Here is a 23148-nt window from a genome sequence, read left to right as displayed (position 1 = left end):
ATATTTATTTAAAGTTGCACATTTTGATGTGACGTCACATTTCTCTAACCCCCCTCCCCCCCTCGTCACACATTGTCACAAATGTCTGACCCCGCCCCCCCCCCCTAGGTGCGTGACGGCATTTCTGGACGGTCCCTAACCACACTGATGTTGTAGAAGAAAACATTTATTAAAAAGTATATTTAATTAAGTAGAACGTGTTGTCGATATTTATTTAAAGTTGCGCATTTTTACGTGACGTCACATTTCTCAAACCCCCCTCCCCCCCTCGTCACACATTGTCACAAATGTCTGACCCCGCCCCCCCCCTAGGTGCGTGACGTCATTTATGGACGGCCCCTTATGGATGATATTGGCAGCGAAAGCCTGCTACGCTGTTCAACTTGCCGCTATTCATTCCCACGCGACGGTGATGAAGGGGATGAGGATTCGGCCACGCTTCGTCGAGGCGTCATTTGTGGCCAGGTGGCTTCTGGATAAAGTCCTACGCAGCTCAGCGGAGTCACACCTGGTACAACATTATTTTTGAAATCGTATGGTGGTCTAAATTTTGACTCCGCCTGATGACGACCGCTTGTGTTGCAATCGAAACGTCGTGAATTTTTGTTTTTATTATTATTATTATTTTATTATTTTCTTTCTACGTGACCTTATCGAAATAACCAAAGAAGACCGTGTAGTAGTTTGTTAAAGAGTATCTGGGGGATCTTTGTGCGAGCGAGTGAATAAGAGAACGGGTGAGTGGGTGAGAGAGTGGGTGAGTGTGAGTGACTGGGTGAGTGAGTGTGTGGGTGATGGACGAACAAGAGAGAGAGAGAGATGGATGACTGAGATGGGTGAGTGAGAGAGTGTGTGAGTGTGTGAGTGAGGGTGTGGGTGAGTGAGAGAATGGCTGAGTGGATGGGCGATTGGGTGAGCGATTAGATGGGCGAGTGGGTGAGTGGATGGGTGAGTGAGTGGGTGAATGGATAGGTGAGTGATTGGGCGAATGATTGGATGGGCGAGTGGGTGAGTGATTGGATGGGCGAGTGGTGAATGGATGGGTGGGTGCGTTGATGGGTGAGTAGGTGAGTGATTAGGTGAGTGAGAGAATAGGTGTGCAAGTGACAGATTGGGTGAGTCGATGGGTGAGTGGATGGGCGAGTGAGTGGATGGGTGAATGAATGGTGAATGTGCGCGTGAGCGAGGGAATGGCTGAGTGGATAGGCGAGTAGGTGAGTGATTGGATGGGTCAGTGAGTTAGTAGAAGGGTGAGTGGATGGGTGATTGGGTGAGTGGATTGGTGAGTAAATGGGTGAGTAAGTGGGTGAGTGTGCGAGTGAGAGGGTGAGCGAGTGAATGGCTGAGTACATGGGCGAGTGGGTGAGCGATTGGATGGGTGAGTGAGTGAGTGAGTGGGTGAGTGGATGGGTGTTTGGGTGAGTGGATGTGTGAGTGAGTGAATAGGTGAGCAAGAGAATGGCTGAGTGGATGGGCGAGTGGGTGAGTATTGAATGGGTGAGTGAGTGGGTGAGTAGATGGGCGAGTTGGTGAGTGGCTGGGTGAGTGAGTGGATGGGTGACTGAGTGGGTGAGTGGGTGAGTGGGTGAGCGTGCAAGTGTGCGAGTGAGCGAGAGCATGGTTGAGTGGATGGGCGAGTGGGTGAGTGATTGGATGGGTGAGTGAGTAGATGGTTGAGTGAGTGAGATAATGGGTGAGTGCATGAGTGAGTGTAGTGTAGAGAGTAGTGTATAGTGCAGTGTATAGTGTAGTGTATAGTGTAGTGTATAGCAGTGTATTGTGTAGTGTATTGTATAGTGTAGAGTGTAGTGTATAGTGTAGTGTATAGTGTAGTGTATAGTGTAGTGTGTAGTGTATAGTGTAGTGTATAGTAGTGTATAGTGTAGTGTATGGTGTAGTGTATATAGTAGTGTATAGTGTAGTGTATAGTGTAGTGTATAGTGTAGTTTATAGTGTAGTGTATGGTGTAGTGTAGAGTGTAGTGTATATTGTAGTCTATAGCAGTGTATAGTGTAGTGTATAGTGTTGAGGGTAGTGTATAGTGTAGTATATATAGTAGTGTATAGTGTAGTGTATAGTGTAGTATATAGTGTAGTGTATAGTGTAGTGTGTAGTGTAGTGTACAGTGTAGTGTATACGCACGTACGTTGAACTTCTCTCGCACCGTGCTCATCGGCGTTGCAGGCTCGACTAGGACGCTGGGACTGGTCGGACGTGACAGAGATCGAGCGCGCTCAGAGTGAACGTGGAGCCCTCAATCCGGTGCCATTTATCGACGAGGAATTATGTCACAAGGGGCGTGGGGTTCAAACGTTTGCTAAACACGGACAACCTCGCAAAGGCGGTCGTTTGGGGCAAACGAAAGGTCACCTGGTACCATGCCTCGGGGCTAGCAGGTTGCTCAATTGTAAGGTCTTCAAATGAAATGGACATTTTCGCTCGCCGTTTGAAGGTCCGGGGGTGTGATGGGGGTGGGAAATATTATCTGGTCACCACCTAGGAGAGAGAGAGAGAGATAACGCTGTTGGGGAGTCTTTCTAAAGTTCACAACAAGCCTGGCCAGCCTTTAATCTTGATGTGAAGCTTTCGTGACTGCAGGAATCCATACTCTTTGGTTCTTTCGGTAAAGTCACGTCTCTCTTTCTCTCTCATCATCATCATCACAGTGGCTAGGAGATGTCTCCCCGACAGACCTGGTCTTCACCTGAGGACGGCTGCTTGCGTTGTGGGCGAAACGTCGTGAGAATTATTTTATGATGTTTTATTTTTATTATTGTATTACTTCCCTTCTACGTGACTTTACCGAAAGAACCAAGGGAGGTCGTGGGTTCGATCCCCGACCCTGACGCCTGCTGCTGTATATTTGGAGTCTGCGTCTCTCTCATCATCATCACGGTGGCTAGGAGATGTTAACTACCTCGCCTGGTATGCGGGAGGTCGTGGGTTCGATCCCGACCCTGACGCCTGCTGCTGTATATTTGGAGTCTGCGTCTCTCTCTCTCTCATCATCATTATCACGGTGGGCGAGGAGATGTTAACTACCTTGCCTGGTGTACAGGAGGTCGTGGGTTCGATCCTGACCTTGACGCCTGCTGTTTGTTTGGAGTCTGCGTCTCTCTCTCTATCACCAGGGTGGCTAGGAGATGTTAACTACCTCGCCTGGTGTGCAGGAGGTCGTGGGTTCGATCCCGACTCTGACGATACCTGCTGCTGTATATTTGGAGTCTGCGTCTCTCTCGTCATCATCATCATCACCACGGTGGGTGAGGAGATGTTATCTACCTCGCCTGGTGTACAGGAGGTCGTGGGTTCGATCCCGACCCTGACGCCTGCTGCTGTATATTTGGAGTCTGCGTCTCTCTCTCTCTCATCATCATCACGGCGGCTAGGAAATGTTAACTACCTCGCCTGGTGTGCAGGAGGTCGTGGGTTCGATCCCGACTCTGACGATGCCTGCTGCTGTATATTTGGAGTCTGCGTCTCTCTCTCTCATCATCATCACCACGGTGGGCGAGGAGATGTTAACTACCTCGCCTCGTGTACAGGAGGTCGTGGGTTCGATCCCGACCTTGACGCCTGCTGTTTGTTTGGAGTCTGCGTCTTTCTCTCTATCACCAGGGTGGCTATGAGATGTTAACTACCTCGCCTGGCATACAGGAGGTCGTGGGTTCGTTCCCAACCCCGACGCCGCGGTGGCGAGATGTTAACTACCTCGCCTGTTATATAGGAGGTCGTGGGTTCGACCCCGACCCTGATGCCTGCTGTTTGTTTGGAATCTTGCGTCTCTCTCTATCACCAGGGTGGCTAGGAGATGTTAACTACCTCGCCTGGTGTACAGGAGGTCGTGGGTTCGATCCCGACCCTGACGCCTGCTGCTGTATATTTGGAGTTTGCGGTGTCTCTCGTCTCCGTGGTCGCGTGGATTTTTCTCCAGGTCTTCCGGTTTTTCTCTTCACGTTCAGAATCGTTTTTTCTCTCCACGTTTAGAATCGATGAATTTCCACGTGATCATGATGATGATGATGATAAGCCACTTCGTTGAGCTCCCATTTTGTGGCCAGGTCGCTTCTGGTAAATTAACTAACTTGCTTATAGTTTCAGTTTCGTGACCCATCAGCTTACTGGTGTCAGTGAACCACAAACGAGCCAGACCCGCCACAGCATTGTCCGCAGCACGCCGTATACAGCGTGGTATTTGATGAGCGCGTGCCCATTAATACACGCGGACAAATTACGTATTAATCTGAATTAGTCTCCCATCAATTGACGCAATTACGCCACCGTAAAGTCACTTCAATGACGAGGCGACCCGTCGCTCCGCAACTTTAATTGGTCTCAAAGGTCCTTCTGAAATGAGGTAACTGCCCTAAAGTCCTGCCCCGCTGATGACGATGATGACGATGACGCTCCCGTCACTGCCGCTGCTGCTATTATATCTATCCCCCGTGGTCATGGATGTCGTTCGTGGCTGGGTGCGTAAAGGTCAGGTCTGGGGTGAAGTCTTCAATTGGGCTTCTATTCATAGTCAGGCGGTGCGGCGGTGATTGACAGAGTGGACAGGCGTGTGCAGTCCGGTTGTGGATGCCGCGGTGGCTAGCAGATGTAATTGCCTCTCCTGGCATGCAGGCGGTCGTGGGTTCGATCCCGACTTGATGCGTATTGTATGGTTTGGAGTTTGAGTGTCTCTCTCCCCGTGATTGCGTGGATTTGTCTCCGGGCTCTCCGGTTTTTTCGCTCCACATTGAGAACCAACGTGCATTCAGAGTATTTTGGCTGCTGTACATTTCTACCCGAGAAGCCACTTCGTTGAGATATCGTTTGCGGCCAGCTTGCTTCGTGGACATCTGTGTAAAAGAGCTTCAGGGCTCATAGGAATCCTCCAGTACAAATAATGATTCTGGTTCTGAAAAAAGAGCTATTCAGCTCAGTAGTGGGCTTTACCGAGGAGAATAATAGTTGTGGCCGAAACGTCGTGAGAATTGTATTTTATTATGTTTTATTTTAATTATTTTATTATTTCCCTTCTACGTGACTTTACCGAAAGAACCAAGAAGATGAGTTATATACATGTATATCCAATGTTGTGTTTGTGTGTCCGTGTTGCGTATTCTACAATAAAAAAGAAACGAAGCTATTTTTTTTTTTACTCTTTGGTTCCTTCGGTAAAGTCACGTAGAAATAAATCAAATTAAATACATTATTATACAGTTCGTTATTATTGAATTTGATTTCTTTCTACGTGACCAAAGAGAAATTCCTGCAAATCTTGATTCGAGGCTTGGCTTTCCCACCTGATGATGGACGCTTGTGTTGCGCCCAAAACGTCGTGATTCATTTTATTTTATACCTACGTGACTTTACCGAAAGAACCAAATAGTATAATTCCTGCAGTCACGAAAGCTTCAAATCAAGTTAAATGAATTGATTAAATAGATTAGCCTCTTTCGGCCGGCCAAGGTTATGATGTTAAATACACAATACGAAGGGATTCAGCAGTGGCTAGGAGATGTTAACTAGTTTTAAAGCTATTTATTTTATTTTAACACTTAAGGTCCACTGAGCTACAGAGCTATTTTTACATAAGCGACCTGGGCATCACACATGATAGCCCGACGAAGTGGCTTATCACCACCACCACCAACCACCACCAACCACCACCACCACCATCATCATCATCATCACCACCATCATCACCACCATCATCATCACCACCACTACCATCATCACCACCATCATCACCACCATCATCACCACCATCACCATCACCACCACCACCATCATCACCACCACCACCATCACCACCGCCATTTATAGCGGCAGCCACATAACTCTAAAGGCTTTGCGTCGATTCTAAATTCGGATGGGGGAGGGGAACAAAAACAAACGGAGGATCCCACAGAGAAAAATCCACGTGACCACGATGAGAGATACAGAGAAAGACACGCAAAACTCAGGCGTCGTGCGAGTTGGCAACGATATCCCTGCGTACCAGGCGCGGTAAGTTGACATCTCCGACGCACGGACGCGGCGATCAAGGGGACTCAAGTCTTCTCCGCAAGCGGTGAAACGTAAACTTTTATTCGGAGTTCCCGATATTCTTCTCCCCCCCTCCCCAACGCCGCCACCCCCACGGCAAATGTACAGTTCGGGCCCCCCCCCCCCCCGAACGAGAGAAACCGGCGGATGTGTGCGAGAGGAAACCAAAAAAGAGGCGCCACAAAGCGTAAAAGTGCCCAAGTCCGCGCACATCGACGGAGCCAACCAAGAGAGCGATCTTTATGCTTAATTTTCTCTTTCCTTCCGAATGATACGACAGCAATACTTTGTTTTCCACTCATACCCCGCTCGCCCTGTCGCCGAAACGTCGGGACATTGTTGCCTGCCGGGCATGGCCTGGCGGGAAACGCTGCGGCGGAACCGACGCTCTCCAGATTGTAAGCGTCGCGAGTGTTGCGTGCGTGCGTGCGCGTCTGAGTGTCGCTTTAAAGTGCACATAGCCTGGCACAAGCGCGGCGGTGACGTCACCGCCACTCAGTGGCGAATGGCGGCTGTTGTTGTTGTGCGTGTGTGTTCGCGCGTTAGCGTGTGTGGTGCGGCGCGGCACTGGGCAAAAACGTCACGGTTGGGGATGCGGCAATCGGCGTGACATCGTCAAGCAAATCGGCAAAGGCAAGCGGCAAGCACGCCGCGGAGAAGTGGCCCACCACCGTTGCCGGCCGGCCGGTCGGTCGTCGTATCCGGCAACTCTCGGTTTGTTGGCCCGCTTAGGGGGTGGACGCGGCGGGTTTCGGTGTATATCACGGGGGTCACCGCGGCGTGGCGAAGGAAGGTGGCGGGCGTGGAGGGGGGCGGTAAGGAGGAACGGAGGGGTGAGTGGGGGGCGGGGGCGGTGTGGGGGTGTCGTTGTCGTCGTCGTTGTCGTCGTTGTTGTCGTTGCGGGCCGGCGTTCATTGGCAGGACTCGCAGTTGCACTCGCGGATGTACTTGTAGGAGTACTCCAGGATGGTGCCGTTGGTGCACCGCAGCGGAACGTACCGCTGCTCCGTCACCGTCTCCTGGCAACACTTGCACTCGTGGGCGATGCCGCCCGTATGGTAGTTCAGCCTGTGGGCAAAGCGTGCCGGGGGGGCGGGTGGGAGGCAGGGGGGGACACGGCTCAGAAGCAGTCGCGGGTCGCCGCGTCCGCGCGTAGACAGCGCTTGGCCACAGATGGACCTCAAATGGCCGATCTCGTGAAGGAGTCGTAATCGAGATTAGTCCGCACACGGGTAGAAGGGGGTGAGATGGAACAGATGGAGATTAGTCCGCACACGCTGGTAGAAGGGGGTGAGATGGAACAGATGGAGATTAGTCCACACACGGTGTAGAAGGGAGTGAGATGGAAGAGATGGAGATTAGTCCACACACGGTGTAGAAGGGAGTGAGATGGAACAGATGGAGATTAGTCCACACACGGGGTAGAAGAGAGTGAGATGGAACAGATGGAGATTAGTCCACACACGGGTAGACGTGAGTGAGATGGAACAGATGGAGATTAGTCCACACACGCTGGTAGAAGGGAGTGAGATGGAACAGATGGAGATTATTCCACACACGGGGTAGAAGGGAGTGAGATGGAACAGATGGAGATTAGTCCACACACGGGGTAGAAGGGAGTGAGATGGAACAGATGGAGATTAGTCCACACACGGGGTAGAAGGGAGTGAGATGGAACAGATGGAGATTAATCCACACACTATGCTGCTGTGCCGCCTTCGAGCTGACAGAGCCAGCGGGTACCACCACCACCATCATCACCATCACCACCATCACCACGACCATCACCACCATCACCACGACCATCACCACCACCACCATCACCACGATCACCATCACCACGACCATCACCACCACCATCATCACCACCATCATCACCACCACCATCACCACCACCATCATCACCACCACCATCACCACCATCATCACCACCACCACCACCACCACCATCATCACCACCACCATCATCACCACCATCATCACCACCATCATCACCACCACCATCATTATCATCACCTTCATCATCATCACCATCATCACCACCACCACCACCATCACCACGACCATCACCACATCACCACCACCACCACCACCATCAACATCATCATCATCATCATCACCACCATCAACATCATCATCATCACCACCATCATTGGCTTACCGGGACAGGGAGAGGCACATTCCGCTGCACTGGCTCAGGGTGATGTCGTCGGACACGCAGCTATCCACCTGGATCTTCTCCAAGGACGTCAGCACCTCGCACTTGGTGATGGACGCATCCGGGTCTTTCTCACCTGCGCGGCATGAGTAGCAACATCATCATCAGAAGCAGCAGCAGCAGCAGCAGCAGCAGGATCATCATCATCATCAGCAGCAGCAGCAACATTAGCAGCAGCAGGATCATCAGCAGCAGCAGCAGCAGCAACATTAGCAGCAGCAGAAGTAGGAGCAGCATCATCGTCAGCAGCAGAATCATCATCATCATCATCAGCAGCAGAATCATCAGCAGCAGAATCATCCTCATCAGCAGCAGCAAAATCATCATCATCAGCAGCAGCAGCAGAATAATCATCAGCAGGATCATCATCACACAGCAAAATCAACAGCAGCAGAATCTTCATCATCATCATCAGCAGCAGAATCTTCATCAGCAGCAGAATTATCATCAGCAGCAGCAGCAGAATCATCATCATCATCAGCAGCAGCATCATCAACAGCAGCAGAATCATCATCATCAGCAGCAGCATCATCAACAGCAGCAGAATCATCATCATCATCAGCAGCAGAATCATCAGCAGCAGCAGCAGAATCATCATCAGCAGAATCATCATCAGCAGCAGAATCATCAGCAGGATCATCAGCAGGATCATCATCACACAGCAAAATCAACAGCAGCAGAATCCTCCTCATCATCATCATCAGCAGCAGCATCATCATCATCATCAGGAGCATCAACCGCATCATCATCATCGGCCCCGTCTGCTGATTCAATCTCAACGCATCGTTTCTCCCGGAGCAGGAATCCGATGAGCTGCCAGGGGTTAGCGACGTTTGCGACGACAAACGCCGATGGCCAAGAGGGTGAGCAAAGTCACTAAAAATATGAACGTATATATATATAAAAGAGTGTGTGTGTGTGTCTACATGAGTCTGCAATCGTAGGGCAAAATATCTCATTTATATTTGTTTTGTGTAGTATAGTGTATGGTGTTGTGTATACTAGTGTAGTGTATAGTGTAGTGTATATAGTAGTGTATAGTGTAGTGTTCATATATAGTAGTGTATAGTGTTGTGTATGTAGTAGTGCATAGTGTGTAGTGTAGTGTATATAGTAGTGTATAGTGTATATAGTAGTGTATAGTGTAGTGTATATAGTAGTGTGTAGTGTATATAGTAGTGTATAGTGTATATAATAGTGTATAGTGTAGTGGGACACCCTGTATGCATGCAAAGTACAAAAACTTACACGACAGAGGACAGCATCCAAAGTCATCGTAGATGGGGTCCGACTGGTAGGAAGACAAAGCCAAACAGCGCGAATCGCACACAGAACAAACAGTTTGACTTTAGAAGCTAACCACCCCCCCTGCCTTTCCTGCAGAGGTCGCAATCGGGTACCCGATACCCGTACCCTACCCGATACCCGGCTACCCATACCCGGCCGGGTACGGGTAGCCATTTGCGACCCTGGTGCGGCCGGGTACGGGTACGGGTAGCCGCACGTGACTCACCCCAACCAATGAGTGAGAAGGCCGTGAGTCACTGGTGAGTAACCGTTTGTCACTCATTTCCCAACGTCTTGTCTCTTCTCACAATTCAAGATACTAGAATCAACCCACCCGCGCCTGCAACTTGGCTTCATCCCAGAGGTCGCAATCGGGTACCCGATACCAGTACCCTACCCGTACCCGGCTAACCGTACCCAGCCAGGTATCTGGTAGGGTACCCGTTTGCGACCCTGGTGCGGCCGGGTACGGGTACGGGTAAGGAATCAAAACCCCTTTGCGACTTCTGCTTTCTTGATGAGGACTGCTTGCATTGCGATCGAAATGTCATGTTTTTGTTAGTTATTTTCTTTGAAGCTATCTACGTGACTTTACCGAAAGACCCCAAGAATGTGAATTCCCGCGGTGAACGAAAGCTGGCCGTCGCCTGATGAAGCTGGTTGTAAATGTCGTGGCTTGGCTCTCCAACACACCGGTGTGCTGTACTAGTATACTACACTATACACTACACTACTATACACTACCATACACTATACACTACACTATACACTACACTATACACTACACTACTATACACTACCATACACTATATACTACACTACACTATACACTACTACTATACACTCCACTATACACTACTACTATACACTACACTATACACTATACACTACACTGTACACTACACTATAACACTACACTATACACTACTATGCACTACACTATACACTAGTGCTGTACTAGTGACGAATTCGCCACGTTCTGTTTACGTGACAACCCTTACTCGTTGGCCATCTCGGGTGGTGGCGGGTTTTAACGACACATTTATATATTTACGCTAACCCCAAAAGACCTCTTATCATGGACGAAAGCTTCAAGTCGAGATTTTACGCGCGAGGCGTTCCTCCCCGAACGCTAGGCCTCGGCAAGGTAAGGTAAAAGTGTAAAAACAACGAGCCTACCTTTACCCTACCTTTTACCTTACCACAATACAATCACTCTACCCTTACCTTTTACCCTTTAGCAGGTAAGGTAAAAGGTAAAAAGCAACGAGCCTACCTTAAACCTACCTTTTACCTTACCACAATACAATCACTCTACCCTACCATTTACCCTTTATCAGGTAAGGTAAAAGGTAAAAAGCAACGAGCCTACCTTTTACCCTACCCTTTTACCCTTACCCCTTGGCATGTCAACACCTTTACCCTTTACCTTTACCCTTTTACCCGGTAAAAAGGGTACAATTACCTTACCTTGCCGAGGCCTACCGAACGCACCTTGCACTTGCTGAAGTCGAATGGCGCGCAGGTGATCATCTTTTCCACAATGGCGGCCGAGCCGCTGACGGCGGTGCAGGAGAAACGCAGGCACATGTCGTTGTTGTCTGTCCATGTGTCGCCGACCTGCGCGCAAACGCCGGCATTCACGGCAGCGGTTGGTTGGTTTGCACGTGCGGAACGCGTCCATTTACCGGAATTCTTCTGTTGATATGCTGTTGATATGCAATTTCCTTTGTCAAGGCGCTCTTCCCCCCCCCCTAACCCAGCTTTAAAATATACGCTGCCAAGCTTGGCGGTGTTCATTCAGACGCTGTCTTTCCGACAGACCTGTTCTTCACCTGAGGACGGGCTGCTTGCGTTGTGGCCGGAAACGTCGTGAGAATTGTATTTTATTATGTTTTATTTTTAATATTTTATTATCTCCCTTTGTGAGAATAGTATTTTATAATGTTGTATTTTAATTATTTAATTATTTCCCTTTGAGAGAATTGTATTTTATAATGTGAAATTTGTATTATTTTATTATTTCCCTTTGTGAGAATTGTATTTTATTATGTTTTATTTTTATTATTTTATTATATCCCTCTGTGAGAATTGTATTTTATTATGTTTTATTTTTATTATTTTATTATCTCCCTTCTACGTGACTTTACCGAAAGAACCAAGAAGATGAATCCCTGCAGTCACGAAAGCTTTAAATCGCGATTTACCGGAAGTTTCTTTTTTGCACCACCGTGCGTACGCACGCGCGTAAGGCGACCATGGCTGAGCCAGTGCAGGACAACAAACTAATACACAACAACAACAACAGCAACAAATAGCAGTTCTCAATGTAGTATAGTGGTGTGGGAAATAGTGTGTAGTAGTGTAGTGTTTAATAGTGTAGTGTATAGTAGTGTACTGTAGTGTAGTGTATAGTAGAGTCGTGTATAATAGTGTAGTGTATAGTAGCGTATAATAGTGTAGTGTATAGTAGTGTAGTGTATAGTAGTGCAATGTATAGTAGTGCAGTGTACAGTCGTGTAGTGTATAGTGTATAGTAGTGTAGTGTATAGTAGTGCAGTGTACAGTAGTGTAGTTTATACTAGTGTAGTGTATAGTGTAGTGTATACTATAGTGTATAGTGTAGTGTATAGTGTAGTGTATAGTGTAGTGTATAATAGAGTAGTGTATAGTATTGTATAGTGTAGTGTATACTAGTGTAGTGTATAGTGTAGTGTATACTATAGTGTATAGTAGTGTATAGTGTAGTGTATAATAGGTTGTGTGTACGTTGAACTTCTTTAGCACCACTGCACGTTGCCAAACGCGCTTAAACTCGTTTTGCTTATTGCTGCCAGGTGCTAAGGACACTATTGACCTATGTCACTCTTTCTAGAAGCGATCATGATGATAATAGGTTTTTTACCCTTTTATCTGGCAACAAAACTGACACCCGTTTACAAGGGATCATGTTTGCATTAACCACAATACCTGCGGTCATCTGATGACGCTAAAAGGCGTCATCTGGTCGAACACCATATGAGACTGGGCTCTAAAAAGAAGAAGCTGTCTCGGGTGTGGACCAATCAATTTCAAAGACAATGCATACATTATCAGAGTGCTGTTTTTGTTGTTTGCATTTTGACCGCAGGTATTGTGGTTAATGCAAACATGATCCCTTGTAAAAAGGTGTCAGTTTTGTTGCCAGATAAAAGGGTAAAAAACCTATTATATTTTGCTACTGGCAAAGGAGGACTCATGATGTAAATCATGAGGCTTGTCAGCATCATTATCATGATGTGGACATTCACGGCAGTCGAATACTCTCAACGCACGGTGATGCTGATTCTAAATGTGGATAAAAATCCACGCCACCACAGGGAGAGCGAGAGAGAGACGCGAACTCCAAATATACAGCAGTTGGGTCGGGATCGAACCCAGGACCTGCGGCTCAGGGCGGTCGCCACCGCCACCGCCCCGCCTCTGGTCAGCGAGGCATCGCGTGATGGGCGTCGCGAGCTCACCTGATAGACGGAGCCGCTGTGTCTGCAGGCAGCTGAAAGAGAAGAACAGCAACAGAGCTCGGTCAAAACCCGCGGTACGGAACGACGGCGCTTCTCTTCCATGACCCACTCCCATGACCTCTCCCGTGACCTTAGCCCATGAACCTCTCCTGTGACTCTCTCCCGTGACCAGCTCCCGTGACTCTTGTTGTGTATGTCGGGTGGGCATAAAGACAACAATCTCTCCCCATGACCCTGTCCCGTGACCCTGTCCCACGACCTCTCCCATGACCTTTTCTATGGCCCTCTCCTGTGACTCTCTCTCGTGCGTGACCCGATGCAATGACCTCTCCCGTGACCCTATCCCGTGACCCACTCCCATGAACCTCTCCTGTAACTCTCTCCCGTGACCCGCACCCATGACCTCGTCCGTGACACTTTCCCGTGACCTCTCCCGTGACCTCTCCCCTGAATCTCTCCCATGACCCGCTCCCATGACCTCTTCCATGACCTCTCCCGTGACCTCTCCCCTGAATCTCTCCCGTGACCCTCTCCCATGACCCCCTCCCGTGAACTCCCTGCCCGTGACCCCTCACGGCCGCGCTCCTCACCGCACTCCACGCGGGGGCAGCATGTGGTGGTGATGATGTCCTCCGTGACGGGGGTGGGCGCTGGGACCAGGTTGACCCCGATAGGGCAGGTGACAGTGGGCAGCTTGCAGGGCAGCGCCGTGCGCTCCACGTTGCCTCCCTCCAGGCACTCGCACTCTTCGCAGCCCTCCTTCCATTGGTCCCCGACCTGCGCCGAGTCAACCAATCGTCAGCCAAGCCGTCCAGTCGGTCGCTCAGCCAGTCAGCCAATCGTAAGCCAGCCAGCCGGCCGGTCGCTCAGCCAGTGAGCCAATCGTAAGCCAGTCGGCCGGTCGGTCGCTCAGCCAGTCAGCCAATCGTAAGCCAGCCGGCCGGCCGGTCGCTCGGCCAGTCAGCCAATCGTAAGCCAGCCGGCCGGCCGGTCGCTCGGCCAATCAGCCAATCGTCAGCCGGCCGGCCGTTCGGTTGGTCAGCCAGTCAGCCAATCGTAAGCGAGCAGGCCGGCCAGTCGCTCGGCCAATCAGCCAATCATCAGCCAGCCAGTCGGCCAGTCAATGTATGCGTAGTCAGGTGCGAGGATTTAGCCTCGTCATTCGCGACAAGCGATATGCGTTTCCGGAGGTGCTCGCGGATTGGCAAAACGTCGCAGGCAGTGGCACTGCCCCACTTTGGAAAAAACGATCATCAGATATTGATTCGGAGAGAAGGCCAAAGACGTGCACGAAACGTCAATGGGAAAGGTTTAAGTAGATGGGGGGGGGGGGGGGGCGGCATGGCGTGTAATAGCGGTGGTGGTACGAAGAGGTACTCACGTATTTCGGTTCACCGCTGTCTGACCAACACTCTGCGAAAAAACACGCACAGAGCGCGGAGGTCACAACCAGGATCTCACGTGGCACGTGGGTGAGTGTATGGATGTGTGCGTGTGTCCATAGTTGTGTGTATGTATGTTGAACTGCTTTGCACTCTAGGTAGCCAACCGTGCTAATCGGAGGTGCGGGTGGAAGGACAAATGTGCTTGTGTGTGTGTATGCATTCGTGCGTGTGCGTATGTGTTTGTATGAATTATGGGGAGCGGGAGTGGTAGCGGTTAGCGCTACGCTGCGCTATGAACACGGAAACCCGAGTTTGATTCCCGCTCACGGCTAACACCAGCGACAGCGATTATCTGAACTGGTCCTGGGCCTCCCCTAGGTCGACTCAGCCTCATACGAGTACCTGGTGTGGTATGTAGTAAACATCGCCACTGGGGAGACAAAGGTGACCAGGCGTGGTGCTGGCCACCGACCCACTCGTGTGCCAGTGTCGGCCGCAACTAACAGCACACTTGCCCCGATAGTCTGAGGCCACAGGCTACACCTTTGCCGCGTGCCCGCGTTACCTGGACACGTGGTCACGCAGGTGGAGGATCCGGCCTGCAGCAGCTGCTGTCCGTCCCCGCAATAGCAGCCCTCTCCCTTCCACAGGTTCGATGCATCGATTCTGAACGGACGGACCGGTACAGCCGCGTCAAGAGCGCGCCGACATACGACGGCAGCGCCGCCCGTGCAAGGCACAGGATCGCACTTTGAGGCCGCCGCGTGAAAGTGCCGAAAGGCTCGCGGCAGGAGGTCACGGGGGGGGCAGGCCCAGGTAGGGTGGGTTGACCGAGATGACGGAGATAACGATCCCCCGTATAGCCTTAACAGACTGTAGGGGCAATTGCTGTTAGGGAGCACCTATGAAGGCCGGAACGGTACACAAGGGGGTGGGTGGCCAGCACCACGCCCGACCACCTTTGTCTCCCTAGCAGCGATGTTTACACACCGCACCAGGTACTCATTTGAGGCTGAGTCGACCTAGGGGAGGCCCGGGACCGGTTCAGATAATCGTCACTGGTGTTTGCCGTGAGCGGGAATCAGACCCGGGTCGCCAGGTTCGTAGTGCAGCGCGCTAACCGCTACACTACCGCTCCCCACACACACACACACACAGACGCCGGATGCCAACATCAATGCCCCGCCATTTGCCACGAAAGTGACGGTGACGTCAGCACGGCGCCCATGCCAGGCACAGGTGCCACAAATTGACCGACTGAGATGACTGGCCGATGCACCACCTATGCCAGGCTAGGTGCAGGAGGAGGTCACGGGACAGACCCAGGTGGTGCCACGGGGTCGACCGACTGAGATGAATGACCGATTCACCACCTGTGCCATGGGTTGTCTGGCTGAGATGAATGGAAGATGCACCAGCTGTATCCCCTACTTTGCCAAATTGCTGCATTTTAGCCACCCGGCGCTCCGCTCGTTATTGTGAGCGTCGCTCCTCTGCCCTCCGTTGTTGCTGGAGGTCGACTGCCTCCAACTGCCCAGTATCAGCAACAGCGTCCTTCACGAGCCTCCTCCTCCATAGAGGCTGATCTTGACACCGCTGGTACCGGTCATCGGCAAGTCCACTCGGCTCTACGTCCTCTCGTACCGCATCAGCCCCCCTCTATGCCGCCAAACTCGAAGCCACTTTTGGCATGCGGCTGCGTGACCCAGCCAACGCAGACATACACGGACACACACACAGACACTCATTCGCCCACATGGAGACTGCCTTACCTGTCCAGGCCACACACAGGTGTAGCCTTTGTTTCGCAGTACTTGTACACCATGTTCCCAGGGCATGTATACGCTGCACACACACAAAGACAAAGACAAAGATCCCCCATATAACCTTAACAGACTGTTCGGGCAAGTGCTACTCGTTGATAGGTGCTACTCGTTAGCGAGTAGCACCTATGAAGGCCGGCACGGCACACGAGGGGGTGGGTGGCCAGCACCACGCCCGGCCGCCTTTGTCTCCCTAATGGCGATGTTTGTACACACCGCACCAGGTACTCATTTGAGGCTGAGTAGACCTATGGAAGGCCCAAGACCAATTCAGATAATCGTCACCGGTATTGGTCATGAGCAGGAATCGAACTCAGGTCGCCAGGTTCATAGCGCAGTGCGCTAACCGCTACACTACACACACAACAACAATAACAACAACCGCCATTCGCCATGAAGTGGTGGTGATATTACCGCGACGCCTGTGCCAGACTAGGTGCACCTTGAGGCCACGTGATGTGTTGAACGCCCGCTGGCAGGAAGTCACGGGGCAGACCCAGCAGGTGCCACGGGTCGACTGACTGAGATGACTACTGACCGATGCACCACCTGTGCCCCCCACTGTGCCAGGCTAGGTGCAGGAGGAGGTCACGGGGCAGACCCAGCAGGTGCCACGGGTCGATTGACTGAGATGACTACTGACCGATGCACCACCTGTGCCCCCCACTGTGCCAGGCTAGGTGCAGGAGGAGGTCATGGGGCAGACCCAGCAGGTGCCACGGGTCGACTGACTGAGATGACTACTGACCTATGCACCACCGGTGCCCCCCTACCATGCCAACTACAAAGATAACAAAGATCCCCCATATAGCCTTAACAGACTGTAGGGGCAAGTGCTGTTAGCAAGCACCTAATGAAGGCCGGAACGGTACACGAGGGGGTGGGTGGCCAGCGCCACGCCCGACCGCCTTTGTCTCCCTAGTGGCGATGTTTACACATCACACCAGGTACTCATTTGAGGCTGAGTCGACCTAGGGGAGGCCCAGGACCGGTTCAGATAATCGTCACTGGTGTTTTTGCCGTGAGCGGGAATCGAACCCGGGTCGCCAGGTTCGTAGTGCAGCGTGCTAACCACTACACTACCGCTCCCCATGCCAACTACACACGCACACACGCACACACACACACACGGTCTCGGCACAACCCTTGCCCGCTGATACCACCGCTACCACAAGCGTTTCCACGAGATGGGGGCTGCTCTCGAAGGGTATTTGGCCTACTCTTCCACGCTGGCCAGCACATCTCTGGAAGAGGTGAGAGTTCCCACACTTTACACCCCACCATGGCTGATTGACTCTGGCGTACCACACATTAATGCGTGCGAGGTCGGCGGAGGCTCTGCATCGGATGCGTCACACTCAACGCCTCGGTACGGGTACGGGTACCCATTTGCGACCCTGGTGCGGCCGGGTCCGGGTACGGGTAGGCCGTGAGTCACTGGTGAGTCACCGTTTGTCACTCATTTCCCAACGTCTTGTCTCTTACAATTCAAGTTCCTAGAATCAACCCACCCGCGCCTGCAACACGGCTTCATCCCAGAGGTCGCAATCGGGTACCCGATACCCGTACCCTACACGATACCCGGCCGGGTACGGGTAGCCGGGTATCGGGTAGGGTAGGGTACGGGTACCCGATTGTGACCCTGGCGGCCGGGTACGGGTACGGGTAAGGAATCAAAACCCGTTTGCGACCTCTGCTTCGTACTCCACGCTTCACACGGAAGGCGCCAACGCTCCACGCTGTATGCCGGCGGACGCGTTGCACTGGGAGACGTCGCGACGGCCGGCGCGGCGAACTCACGGCACTTGTCGGGGACGAGAGGGCGCCAGTTGACGCACACTCCGGCGCGGCCGCACTCGGCCGCGGCGAGCTGGGCCCCGGCGCAGTCCAGGGCCTCTGTGCGTGGCTTGCAGTGGTCGCTCTTGCAGCCCTCCAAGTAGCCCGACAGGTCCACCACAGCGGAGCATGACTGGAACGTCCTGCGGTCAATGGGGGGGAGAGATCCGTAGTCAGAGACCCGTAGACTCAGAGACAGCATAGACTCACAGACCCGTAGACTAACAGACCCGTAGACTCAAAGACACATAGACTCAGACACCCATAGACTCACAGACCCACATACCCATAGACTCACAGACCTATAGACTCAGACACCCATAAACTCACAGACCCATATACTCACAGACCCATACACCCACAGACCCATAGACTCACAGACCCATAGACTAACAGACCCATAGACTCACAGACCCACAGACCCACAGACCCGTAGACTCACAGAGCCACAGACCCACAGACCCGTAGACTCACAGACCCGTAGACCCACAGACCCATAGACTCACAGAGCCACAGACTCACAGACCCACAGACCCACAGACCCACAGACCCACAGACCCGTAGACCCACAGACCCACAGACCTACAGACCCACAGACCCACAGACCCGTAGACTCACAGACCCACAGATCCGTAGACTCACAGACCCGTAGACCCACAGACCCATAGACTCACAGAGCCACAGACCCACAGACCCACAGACCCACAGAACTACAGACCCACAGACCCACAGACCCGTAGACTCACAGACCCACAGACCCGTAGACTCACAGACCCGTAGACTCACAGACCCATAGACTCACAGACCCACAGACCCACAGACCCGTAGACTCACAGACCCACAGACCCGTAGACTCACAGACTCACAGACCCACAGACCCACAGACTCACAGAGCCGTAGACTCACAGACCCACAAACCCACAGACCCGTAGACTCACAGACCCATAGACTCACAGAGCCACAGACCCACAGACCCGTAGACTCACAGACCCACTTACCCACAGACCCACAAACCCACAGACTCACAGCCCCACATCCCCGCGGCGCCCGCACGCAAACGGGACCGACGAGCAACTCACTGCAGGATGAGCGCGTTGCACTCGTCGGCTCCGGCGCACGTCGTCGCCTGCGTGGCGCCGCCGGCGCAGCTCAGCTTTGCGGGCAGCAGCACGCGCATGCACTGCGGCTTGGTCGGGTCGTCCGTCATCCAGTCGCCCGCCACCACGGCGCAGCACTCGGCCGCCCGCGGAATTCCGTCGCGGCCCATACAGTCGTCCTTGCGCATGTTGTTGCACGTGCCTGCGGTCGCGGTGGCGACGGTGACAGACAGGGGTGGGGGGGGGGTATAAGGGAGGTTTGAAGCTTTCGTGACTGCAAGGATTCATATTCTTAGGGTTTTTTTCGGTAAAGTCACGTAGGTAAAAAATTCTAAATTTATAAAAGTAAAATAAAAAAATAAAATAAAAATCACGACGTTTCGGAGGCAACACAAGCCTCCGTCTTCAGGTGGAACCGTCACAGCACGATAGCTGTATCACTTGATACAGCTATCGTGCTGTGACGGTTTTATTTTTATTTTATTTCTATTTTACTTTCATTAATTTTAATTTTTTACCTACGTGACTTTACCGAAAAAACCTAAGAATAGGTACAAGGGATGTTTACTCGCTGCACTGCCCTCATCGTCTCTCTCCCCATTGCCTCTGCTACCCTTCCCGTACCCTGCAGAGATTCCCACGCCTTCCGTTGGCTCCCCGTGTCTTACGACAACCTCGCCGTGCCCCCCTGGATCTTCCTGTGCCGATTGCATTCCTCCCGGTGTGTTTCTGCGTCTACATCTGTCTCCCCGGGTCCCCCCGTGCCTCCCCGTGTCTCCCCGTGTCTCCCCATGTCTCTCCACGTCTCCCCATGCCTCCCCATGCCTGCTCACGCCTTCCCATGCCGCCCAGTGCCTCCCTGTGCCTTCCCATGCCTTCCTGCGTCTCCCCATGTCTCCCCATGCCTTCGCCTGCCTCTCCGTGTCTCCTTGTGTCTCCCCATACCTCCCTATGCCTTCCCGTGTCTCTCCACGCCTTTCCATGCTTCCCCGTGCCTCACATTCCTTCCCTCTGCCTCCCCGTGTCTCCCTGTGCCTCCCCGTGCATTCTCACGCCTCCCCCTGTCTCTCTCTCTGCATATTCCTGCATCTCCCTATGCCTCCCCGTGTCTCCACCGGCGCGTCTCTCATCCCATGTGCGTCTCTCTCTCTCCCTCTCTGTCCCCCGCGTTTCTCTCCCCACGGGCGGATTTGCCGGTCCCTCTCCGCGTCTCCGCCTCCACGTCTCGCGTACCGCACTGTCCCTGCGTGTTGTCCCAGAAGACATCTCGTGGCAGGTCGATGAGGAAGCCGAGGCCGTTGAACTGCACGCGGACGCGCAGGTCCTTGATGAAGATGATGTCGTCGGTCTTGACGGTGGACACCTGGAAGCCGCGCTCGTTGAAGGGCGCCTTCTTGGTCTTTCCGTTCAACAGGAACTGCCGGGGGGTGAGAGAGAGAGAGAGAGACGACGAGGAAGACGAGAGAGAGGAGACAGAGGGAGGTCACGGTACAGCCACAGCAGCAGGCCGGACGGCTGGGGAGGGTGGCAACTTCCATATCCCGTGGGGGGGGGGGGGGGTGCGGATGGCACGCAGTAGGAGGGTGGCCTGCCAAGCCGAGACAAGCCGGCGAGAAGGGGAATAAAACTAAACTGAACTATATTTTTTTTTCTTGTTACCAGGTCTAAGACCCCCCACCACTGAGCTGCTACTAAGCCGCCATTTTGGCAGAAGCGACACCTGACCACGTGGTGGCCTATCCCCGTCGCCGCCGCCATCGTCACCCCGGAGGCCACACACCTTGCGCTCGCTGGGATTGCCGCTGGAAGTCATGGTGGCGCGCAGGACGTTGCCCTGGTAGGAGATGACGAGTCCTCGCGTGCACGAGGAGGCCAGCGGAGTCGAGACGCAGTCGAAGTTGTCGGCGACGATGGTGAAGTCGTGGAGCTTCTCCCGCTCCTCCACGAGGATGTACGAGCAGTTGCCCGGCGAGGAGAAGCGCGCTCCGTCGAAGGTCTGCATGTGCGTGTCGCCGAAGCCCGTGCAGATGCCTGCGGGAAGCGCGTGTGCGGACGGAGGGGATGGAGGAGGTGAGCGGCGACGCATTGGCGAGTCACGCGACCGAACGAAACAATTTCTAATTTTACCAGCTCAGGGCTCACTGAGCTATGTAGCTCTTTTTGTCGAAGTGAGATCTGCCTATCACAGATCAAGTTCAAGTTCAAGTTTCAACACTATGAGACCTCATTTACCAGTGGCAAAATATAGTAGTAGGTTTTTACCCTTTAAACTGGTACAAAACTGACACCTTTATACAAGACATCATGTTTGCAATAACCGCAACACAAGCAGTCAAAATGCAAACAAAAAGAAACAACTCTGATGATGATAATGTATGCACTGTCCTTGAAGTTTATTGGTCCACACCCGAGACAACTTTCCTTAGAGCCTAGTCCCCATTGGTGTTGGACCAGATGACGCAAAAAGACGTACAACTCAAAAACAGTGCACTATCAGAGTATTGAGAGCTCGGGGTAAGCATTTACACTATGAGAGCTCCTTTACCAGTGGCAAAATATAGTAGTAGGTTTTTACCCTTTGGTACAAAACTGACACCTTTATAAAAGGCATCATGTTTCAAGTTTATTTATTAGTTATAGCCCTGTGAGCCATTCGGCTCTTGAATCGGGTGCAACCACAACAAACAGAAAACAAAAACATGAACAAGAAAACATCTTAAAGTGACTATGTTGCAAACAGAAAATCCAAGAAAAGACAGCAACATATTGCAGAAAAATCCCAGTGGGATGCAAGTCAAACAACAACAACAACCACAAGACAACTTAGATTAAGGCCATCAGTCTAAGATGATAGCGGCTCAACGTTGTGGCGGCTTCTCATGATCATCATCACGTGGACATTCATAGCAGCAGATACAGAAACCCGTAGATATCCATAGAGACCCATAGAGATACATAGAGACCCGTAGACTAAAATAAAACTATCCTATCTTCTTGGTTCTTTCGGTAAAGTCACGTAGAAGGGAAGTAATAAAATAATACAAATAAAACATGATAAAATAATTCTCACGACGTTTCGGCCACAACGCAAGCAGCCGTCCTCAGGTGAAGACCAGGTCTGTCAGGGAGACCTGATCTTTACCTGAGGAGGGCTGCTTGCGTTGTGGCCAAAACGTCGTGAGAATTATTATTTAATGTTTTATTTTTATTATTATTTTATTACTTGTCTTCTACGTGACTTTACCGAAAGAACCAAGAAGATGAATCCCTGCAGTCACGAAAGCTTTAAATCGAAAACTATCCTATTTTGTATTTTTCCAGGTCCCCTCGTCTCGCCCGACCTCTCTGTCACCCCGTTGACCTCTGCTGCCCCCCCCTTCCCCAGCCCCCCCTACCCCAAACTCACAGTCGCACTCCCAGTGGTAGCAGCAGCCGTCAGGGTCGGTGACGCGTCGCGAGGGGCGGCCCGACTCGCAGGCGGGCGGTGAGGGCACCACGCACGGCCGCTTAGTCATTGAGACCTGCGAGCCGTCGCCCATGCACGTCGCCAGCATGCAGTCGTTCTCGTTCCACTGCTCGCCCAGCTGCTCGTCACGAAGGGGGGGGGGGCGTGGGTGGGTTAGGGGTGGTGTGAGTGGGTTCAAGTTCAAGTTCATGTATTAGGTATAGCCCTGTGAGCCATTCGGCTCTTGAATCGGGTGCATCCGCAACAAACCAAAAACAAAAACATGAACAAAAATATCTTAAAGTGAATATGTGACTGAGTGCAAACAGAAAATCCAAGAAAACACAGCAAAATATTGCAGAAAAAATACCGTACACCAACGCTGTGTGCAAAAATCCCAGTGGGATGCAAGTCAAACAACAACAATAGCGCCTCAACGGTCGTTTGGGTCCTGTCCCCTTAGCATCTACGTAGTTGCGTGCGTCTGACTGTGCCCCTCGGCTTGCCTTGCGTGGAGG

General features: G+C 52.1%; 1 protein-coding gene across 1 annotated transcript; it reads right to left on the bottom strand.

Annotated features, from left to right (window-relative positions):
* Nucleotides 1-6176: 6176 nt before the first annotated feature.
* LOC144948243 (intestinal mucin-like protein) lies at nucleotides 6177-22765 on the bottom strand. The gene is made up of 14 exons (XM_078877667.1): nucleotides 22592-22765; nucleotides 20966-21216; nucleotides 20419-20602; nucleotides 19168-19387; nucleotides 18053-18231; nucleotides 16202-16274; nucleotides 14995-15095; nucleotides 14426-14457; nucleotides 13635-13821; nucleotides 13045-13076; nucleotides 11036-11161; nucleotides 9503-9545; nucleotides 8198-8330; nucleotides 6177-7104 (listed from the first exon to the last, which is right to left on the bottom strand). The coding sequence occupies exons 1-14, from the start codon at nucleotides 22737-22739 to the stop codon at nucleotides 6948-6950; spliced, it is 1866 nt and encodes a 621-aa protein (XP_078733793.1). The 5' UTR covers nucleotides 22740-22765; the 3' UTR covers nucleotides 6177-6947.
* Between the last annotated feature and the right edge of the window lie 383 nt (nucleotides 22766-23148).

This window comes from Lampetra fluviatilis, chromosome 48 (assembly GCF_964198595.1).
Source record: "Lampetra fluviatilis chromosome 48, kcLamFluv1.1, whole genome shotgun sequence".
Classification (NCBI taxonomy): Eukaryota; Metazoa; Chordata; class Hyperoartia; order Petromyzontiformes; family Petromyzontidae; genus Lampetra; species Lampetra fluviatilis.
This window is presented reverse-complemented; position numbering and strand designations above follow the sequence as displayed.

Excerpts from the sequence above, each read along its gene's own strand:
- LOC144948243 (XM_078877667.1), bottom strand. The coding sequence starts at position 22,739 with ATGCTGGCGACGTGCATGGGCGACGGCTCGCAGGTCTCAATGACTAAG. Across the intron at positions 21,217-22,591 it reads CTACCACTGGGAGTGCGACT|GCATCTGCACGGGCTTCGGC; the intron begins GTGAGTTTGGGG and ends CGCTTCCCGCAG. Across the intron at positions 7,105-8,197 it reads ATGTGCCTCTCCCTGTCCCG|GCTGAACTACCATACGGGCG; the intron begins GTAAGCCAATGA and ends CTTTGCCCACAG.